The sequence below is a fragment of the Lepidochelys kempii genome, chromosome 3 (assembly GCF_965140265.1).
Source record: "Lepidochelys kempii isolate rLepKem1 chromosome 3, rLepKem1.hap2, whole genome shotgun sequence".
NCBI classification, from domain to species: Eukaryota; Metazoa; Chordata; order Testudines; family Cheloniidae; genus Lepidochelys; species Lepidochelys kempii.
The window spans coordinates 145,243,816-145,252,146 of record NC_133258.1 but is presented as its reverse complement, the minus strand read 5'-3'; the positions used below and the strand labels follow the sequence as shown (position 1 = coordinate 145,252,146).

General features: G+C 44.9%; 1 protein-coding gene across 6 annotated transcripts in view; it reads left to right on the top strand.

Annotated features, from left to right (window-relative positions):
• The first annotated feature begins 1,633 nt into the window (after nt 1-1,633).
• The window catches only part of STRN (striatin), a 108,849-nt gene continuing 102,151 nt past the window's right edge, over nt 1,634-8,331 (top strand). For 3 of the 6 annotated variants that reach the window (XM_073338378.1, XM_073338374.1, XM_073338373.1), the window contains exon 1: nt 1,636-2,012. In XM_073338378.1, coding sequence (XP_073194479.1) covers nt 1,737-2,012 — 276 coding nt within the window. In that variant the 5' untranslated portion in view covers nt 1,636-1,736. Of the gene's footprint in view, nt 2,013-8,331 lie in introns of all 6 variants that reach the window. The other 3 variants (XM_073338372.1, XM_073338377.1, XM_073338376.1) reach the window with 3 other exon arrangements.

Genomic DNA, 8,331 nt, shown 5'->3' with positions numbered 1-8,331 from the left:
TAGATGCCCATCAGCGAACCGGAAATACTTGTTTGAGAAGCTCAGCAACACTCCTAGTTTCTACAAAATATGGTGAAGGCTCTGGGACTATTCAGTGCCTTTACCACTGATGGGCCTGTACAAATGCTCAGCTTATGCTAAGACAGTATCATTGGTGACATATGGGTCTGTTGCTCACAGAGCTTGCAGCATTTTTAGTGGCATCACATGTTCTCAGCCTTTTTAGCTTTCTTCTGGATTTGGCAATGCCATTCCTTTTCAGCAAGGCTCCTTTCATTAATATCTCTATGTGAATCTGTAGTAGATCTCTGAGTGGGCCCAGGCTACGAGATAGGAAGCAAAGCCTCACACTGAGGGCCATGGCAGCTGCAGCAGAGTAGGAGGCTCTGGCTCTCCTCCTCCTTAAACACCAGCTGGTGAATCCATTGCCTAGGCCCAGCTTCTCAAGAGGAGCCAATTTTAGAAGTTTAGGCTCCCACTGTCCTTTCAGAGGAGGCTATGGTTCCCATGAGACTTCCTGCAATATGGTCCAGTGACCTTCCTCAGCATTCCCCTTTTAGGGAGAACAGAGCTTCCAGGACAAGCTTCCTTCTACTGCAGTTCTGTGGGGTGGCTTTACAGGTCTCAGCACTCCAGCTTTTTCTTCTGCTGCAGGGAAGAGCAGTCTTCAGAAGATCCTCCTGTGCTGAACCCTTACAGCACCACAGCTCTGCAAAACTACTCCTCCAGGCAGCTCATCTTAAGAGTTTTCCTCCCTGAGGCTGGGGAGGCAGGGACTGCAGTGCACTATAATTTTCAGTGCCCCAGTTCCCCATCTCCATCCCCTTACAGTTGAGGAAACTGGCCCTTTCTACTCCAGCCCTTTTTTAATACTGTAGTTTTGTAACATGCTGGCTAAGCCCATGTCTACACTACAAAATTGTCAACCAACATACAGCCTCTGCAGTTATTAAATTGCTTGTGTGCACATGCTTGGCTCCTGGTGTTAGTGGTGCACATCCTCAGCAGGAGCACTTTAATCTATTGTATTGTCAGTGTGGGGCATAGCGGGCTAACTCCTGAAAGCCAATAACAATGCAGTAACGCTGACGCTGTGTTGAACTAACTACCTTGACTGACTTAACACCACCTCCTCAAACAGTGTAACTAAATCAGCACAGAGAGGCACTTACGTTAGTGGGAACCACATTTAAGTGAAGGCTGCTTACGTCGACCTAACCGTGTAGGGGGTGTAAACTGAGCCTCACGGGGTTATCTCCGTCCAGAACCTACTCTTCAGAGGCTACTGTAACCAGTGAGGGTTACGTGGATTCTCTCCTCCAGTCCCTGCTTTTGCGGGGTGGGAGGAGCGGAAGCGGGTGAGGGTCTGCCTGGAAGACGCCTGCTGACTCCCAGCTCCTGGGGCAGAGCACTTGTCTGCGGAGCTAACGCAGGGATGTTTTCCCAGTTACTCTAGTGTGATTTCCGTTTCTCACAAGTGGGGAGCAGCCGGCGACCGAGGGCGGGACAGAGTCCGACCCAGCCGGGTCTGCGCTCAGCTCCCCGGCAGAATGGCCCCAGAACTACATTTCCCAGAGTACCGCGGGCCGGGCCGGTGCGGATCGCGCGCTGGAATTGTCCCCGCCGGGCCCCGGTAGTAGCCGGCGGGGGTGTCCTGTCAGGCGGTGACGGCGGGCGGGCGCGCCCAGGTTGCTGCTGCTGCCGGGACGCGGCGGCTGCGGGCGGCGGCTCCGGCCATGGACGAGCAGGCGGGGCCCGGCGTTTTCTTCAGCAACAACAACAACAACAACGCGCTGCTGTTGCCGCCGGGCGGGGCCGGGCCGGGGCTGGAGCCGGGGGAGGCGACGGCGGCCGCGGCCGCGGGGGGCTCCTTGGCGGCGGCCGCCCCGGCCCCGGTGTCCGCGGCCCGGGCTCAGTACAGCGTCCCCGGCATCCTGCATTTCCTGCAGCACGAGTGGGGCCGCTTCGAGGCGGAGCGAGCCGAGTGGGAGGCGGAGCGGGCGGAGCTGCAGGTAACACCAACACCCCCCCCGCGCTTTTTTTTTTTTTTTCCCCTCCTCTCCGGTCCGGCTCCGCTCGTCCTGCGTCTCCCGGGGCCTGCGCCCGACTCCCAGCGCCGCTCCCCAGCCCCGGCCGCCCCCCGTCTAGTGACTGCCGGGTCCGGCCGCTGCATGGTCCCGGGAGGCAGAGCCGGAGCCCCTCGGGCGCCCGCCGTCCCCTCCGGCGTCTGAACTGCCCCCGGGAAAAGGCAGCGCTGGTCGCTCCGGCCGCGCAGCGTGTGGGGGGCGTGACACCCGCGTCCCCTCAGCCGGACGCCCCCGCCCCGGGGCGTGGAGAGAGAGAGAGCCACTGTCTCAGCGGCTGAGGTGGTGGGGCGCTGAGCCTTGTGCGCCCCAGGGCTTGGCAGCCGGGGGCACCCCGGTCACAGCGGTGCCGGAAGTCTCTGTCATGTCCCCTGTCAGTTTCGCCTGTGACTTGTGGCTGTTCTGCGGAGCCCTGCTGCGCTGGGGCTTGGGGTGACCGGTCCCGCCCCTCTCTTATTTCTCCCATTTTATCCTCCCTTGTTTCGAATCGCTTCAGTTTCTTCCTGCCTCTTTCTTAAACTGAAGGGGAGGGAGCAGGAGTGATGCAATGTACCCTTCTACTCTCCCTATGTGTCAGAATCTCTTGTGCTGAGAGAGGCTGAATCTGGGCCCTGTCTATCCTAGAATACCTGGGACCTTTAATTCTTCAGCAGTGGTAGCAATGATAGAAGGTGTAGTGGAGAAAAGAGCTTGGCCTTTTTATTTTCTACATTACAATTGTTGTTGTTGTTCCTGACCGAAGATGACGCTGACAATAGTTTTATGTCTTGTGAGTATGGCTGTGGCTAAAAAGACCGATGCGAGAGTGCCAATCCCTGCTACATGAAGCGCATAGGTAGCTGGATCCTAGGAAGAGATTACAATCTGTGTCTGCTGCTGTTTAGGACTCAGCCTCTGTGCCTCAAGATCCATATGGCGTTTAATCTCCTGTTGGATAACCCCTTCACTGACTACTGCTTATATTACTATTATATTGCTATTGTAGTATTGCAGAAGCTGTTGTGTAGTATATCAGAGTTGCTGCATAGTGAAGAAAGCATCTTAATTTTCCTGTGTAGACAAGGCCCAGAGCCTGTTAGCCTTCAGTTGGTCAGAGCAAGTTGCTAGATAGAGGACTCGCATCCTCCCTTCCCTTCCTGGGCTAAGGAGTTACAGCTCTAGTCAGGCACAAACTATCTAGAGCCACTATCAGGCCATGTCTACACTAGCGAACTTACAGCTGCACAGCTATACCAATGCAGCTGCGCTGCTCTAAGATCGCTCTTGTAGGTGCTCTATGCTGATGGGAAAAGCTTTCCCTCCGTACGTAGCTCTGTCCACACCAGCACTTCTGTCAGTGTAATTTATGTCAGTCTGAGGGGTGTGTTTTTCACACCCGTGAGTGACATAAGTTATACTGGCAAAAGTGCTAGTGTAGACATAGCCTCAGTGATTAGCATGCTGTAAGAACTGTAATAGGAGAGTAGGTTTTCCAACCATTTACAGATCAGTTGCAAGAATGAATCTCTTGTAGGTCACATCTCCAAATAACAGACTCCTAATAACTAACTAGTTGGTTCTCAAAGTGACCATATCTGAGATTTAGAACCTACCACACATTCCTCTTCTCTAGGTTTCCCTCTTTGTTTTCCGCTTCCTATCCCTTTGTCCTCTTTTCTCTTCATATCCCTTCCCCAACATGCAGCAGCACAGGCTGCTTCCCTGTTTTTTATAGGCAGGAAAATCTCCTGATTTTGTCAATCTCTCTGTTCCTGTGGGATTATCAAGAAGGTCTTCTGAACAGGATTGCAGGTGTGATGTTCTATGGTGATTCTCTTGCACAAGTTTTAAAAAGTGCTTGTGAGGACAAGGGAAAGAGAAGGATGGATGTAATTGAGTCTGACCTGAACTGATTGACCTTCATTGCAGAATTTGTAATTTAGTAATTGATTCATTAGCTATTTGTGTCTAATTAACAGAAACGTGTTGAAAATAACCTGTGTATTTGGGACAGATATAGTGAGCATGAGGCAGGCCACATGTTCAGTGAAATCCCATAAATAAGATTTGATTTGGGCAAACTTTATCTTGATAATCATATGATATGTATGTATTCACATTACAGTGTGCATCATAAATAAAATGGGCATGAGAGAAAAATGTCCACCTTGCAAAGACCTAATCGTGCCAAGCATTTTAATACTACTACTACTTTGCACTTATGTAGCATTCTTCATCAAGGGATCTCAAAACACTTTAAAAAGGTTGGTAAAGATGATTCCCCATTTTATACACTAGATGGAAAAACTGAAGTACAGAGGTTAAACTACTTGCCATCTTGTCACTGACAGACTTGGTAATATAACTAGGGCTGTCAAGTGATTAAAAAAAATTAATCGCACGATTAAACAATAATAGATACCATTTATTTAAGTATTTTTGGATGTTTTCTACGTTTTCAAATATATTGATTTCATTTACAACACAGAATACAAAATGTGCAGTGCTCACATTATATTTATTTTTGATTACAAGTATTTGCACTGTAAAAAACCAAAAACATAGTATTTTTCAGTTCACCTAATGCAAATACTGTAGTGCAATCTCTTTATTATGAAAGTTGAACTTACAAATGTAGACTTGTGTACAGAAAATAACTGCATTCAAAAATTAAACAATGTAAAACTTTAGAGCCTGCAAGTCCACTCAGTCTTACTCTTTGTTCAGCCAATCACTCAGAGAAACAAGCAGGAGATAATGTTGCCTGCTTCTTGTTTACAGTGTCACCTGAAAATGAGAACAGGCATTCTCATGGCACTGTTGTAGCCGATGCAGCAAGGTATTTACATGCCAGATGCGCTAAAGATTCATGTATCAGAGGGGAGCCGTGTTAGTCTGTATCCACAAAAACAATGAGGAGTCCAGTGGCACCTTAAAGACCAACAAATTTATTTGGGCATAAGCTTTCATGGGTAAAAAACCCACTTCATCAGATGCAGGTATTATTATACTGACACATGAAGAGAAGGGAGTTACCTTACAAGTGGAGAACCAGTGTTGACAGGGCCAATTCAATCAGGTTGGATGTGGTCCACTCCCAATACTTGATGAGGAGGTCTCAATACCAAGAGAGGGAAAGTTGCTTTTGTAGTGAGCCAGCCAATCCCTATTCAACCCCAAAATTAATGGTGTTAAATTTGTAAATGAATTTTAGTTCTGCAGTTTCTTTTTGAAGTTTGTTTTTGAAATTTTTTTGTTGAAGTATGGCTACTTTTAAGTCTCTTATAGAATGTCCAGGGAGATTGACGTGTTCTCCTACTGGCTTTTATATGTTACTGTTCCAGATATCTAATTTGTGTCCATTTATTCTTTTACGTAGAGACTGTCCGGTTTGGCCAATGTACGTGGCAGAGGGGCATTGCTGGCATATGATGGCATATATCACATTAGTAGATGTGCAGGTGAATGAATCCCTGATGGTGTGGCTCATGTAGTTGAGTCCTCTGATGGTGTCGCTAGAGTAGATATGGGTACGTCCGTGCTGATGACGGATTCTGATTGATAACAATCCAAAACAGTGCAGACCGACACATGTTCGTTTTCATTATCTGAGTCAGATGCCATCAGCACAAAGTTGATTTTCTTTTTTGGTGCTTCACATTCTGTAGTTTCCTCATCGGAGTGTTGCTCTTTTAAGACTTTTAAAAGCATGCTCCACACTTCGTCCCTCTCAGATTTTGGAAGGCATTTCAGATTCTTATACCTTGGTTCCAGTGCCGTAGCTATTTTTAGAAATCTCACATTGGTATCTTCTTTGCATTTTGTCAAATCTGCAGTGAAAGTGTTCTTAAAATGAACAACATCCGAGACTGCTATAACATGAAATATATGGCAGAATGCGGGTAAAACAGAGATGGGGACATAAAATTCTCCCCCAAGGAGTTCAGTCACAAATTTAATTAACGCATTATTCTTTTAATGAGCGTCATCAGCATGGAAGCATGTCCTCTGGAATGGTGGCAGAAGCATGAAGGGACATCAAATGTTTATCATATCTGGCATATAAATACCTTGCAATGCCAGCTACAAAAGTACCATGCAAGTGCCTGTTCTCAATTTCTGTTGACATTGTAAATAAGAAGAGGGCAGCATTATCTCCTGTAAATGTAAACAAACTTGTTTCTCTTAGAGGTTGCTGAACAAGAAGTAGGACTGAGTGAACTTGTAGGCTCTGAAGTTTTACATCGTTTTGTTTTTGAGTGCAGTTATGTAACAAAAAAGTCTACATTTGTAAATTGCACTTTCACGATACAGAGATTGCACTACAGTACTTGTATGAGGTGAATTGAAAAATGCTATTTCTTATGTTTATCTTTCACAGTGCAAATATTTGTAATCAAGAATAATATACACTTTGATTTCAGTTACAACACAGACTACAATATATATATTGTAATTGTAACTGAAATCAAAGTGTATATTATTCTTGATTACAAATATTTGCACTGTGAAAGATAAACATAAGAAACAGCATTTTTCAATTCACCTCAAAGTGTATATTATTCTTGATTTTATATATAAAATCATATATATATTATATATATATAAAAACACATCCAAAATATTTAATAAATTTCAATTGGTATTCTATTGTTTAACAGTGCAATTAATTTTTTTGTGTTAATTCTGTGAGTTAACTGCAATTAATCGACAACCCTAAATATAACCTATTTTTTCTGACTACTAGTTATCTGCTTCATCCCCTGGGCCTGCTGCCTCTGTGCCAAAGCATCTCAATAAGGTTATAATTAGCTTTGATTGGCACTGCCACAAGCTGTAAAAACATTTATCTGCTAGAGAGTGATACTCAAAAAGGTGTGAAATTCTTTGCAACCTTTGTAAAACTCAAAGAAATTATTTCCTATCTGACAATTTATAAATGATTGCTGTCTGATCTGTATTTTGTGCTGCTGGGAAATGGCTGTTGGAAATTAATTGATCCATATAGCTGAATTACAAACAGTGTTAATTAAAACCAAATTCCACTGACTTCTGAAGCCTTCCAGCTGGCCTATATATACGGAAATGTTTAATAGAATAATAGAAGTTTGAGGTCATATAGTTTATCTTTCTCTTGATGCCAAATTGTTCTTTATTGTACATTCACTAGTTTTTCATCCAGCCTAGCTTTAGATGTTAAACTATCACTTTTCTTGGGAGACTGTTCTGTGCTCCTGATATTACATGATTTTCTTTCTCAATTTTATCTTATTTCACATAGGCTTCTTGTGCTTGTCTAACTCCTCACATACTATGGTATTTACACCCTTCAGGTAGTGTATAGTGTTATCATGTTTTCCTTTGCCTTCCCTTCTGTAGTCATACCCTAGCCAAGCTACACTTATTCAGGTTTTTTTTAATCTCCTCATAAATCAATCCCACTATGATCCCTGTTCACTTGTGGTGGTGGTATCTAAACTTCCTCTGATTTGCTAAATACTTTCATTGTAATGAGATTCCCAGAATGAAATGCAGTATTCCATACCCACTCACACCAAAGCCAAACAGAAAGATTGTTACCTTTCTATTGCATCCGTTCCCTTGCACAAGTTTAAAAAAGAAATGCTTGTGGGGACAAGGGAAACAAGTAGGACATGATTCTAACCTGGAGTGATTGACCTTAATTGCGGAATTTGTCATTTAGTAACTGATTCATTATCTAGTTGTATCAAGTTAACAGAAACAACTGTTAAAAATACCCTGTGTTTTGGCATAGATATAATATGCTCATTAGGCAGGCAACATACAGTGGAATTCCATAAATAGATTGATTTGGCAAACTTTGTCTTGATATTCATATGTATGTATTCATGATTAGGACCCTACCAAATTCATGACCATGAAAAATGCTTCCTGGATTGTGAAATCTGGTCTCCCTCTGTGAAATAGGTCTTTTGTGTGCTTTTACCCTATACTATACAGATTTAATGGGGGAGACCAGCTTTTCTCAAATTGGGGGTCCTGACCAAAAAGGGAGTTGCAGGGGGGTCGCAAAGTTATTTTGGGGGGGTCATGGTATTGCCACCCTTACTTCTGTGCTTCCTTCAGAGCTGGGTAACCAGAGAGTGGCGGCGGTTGGCCAGGTACCCAGCTCTGAAAGCAGCATCCCATCACCAGCAGTACAGAAGTAAGGGGAGCAATACCATACCATGCCACCCTTACTTCTGCACTGCTGCCTTCAGGACTGGGCAACCGGAGAATGGTGGCT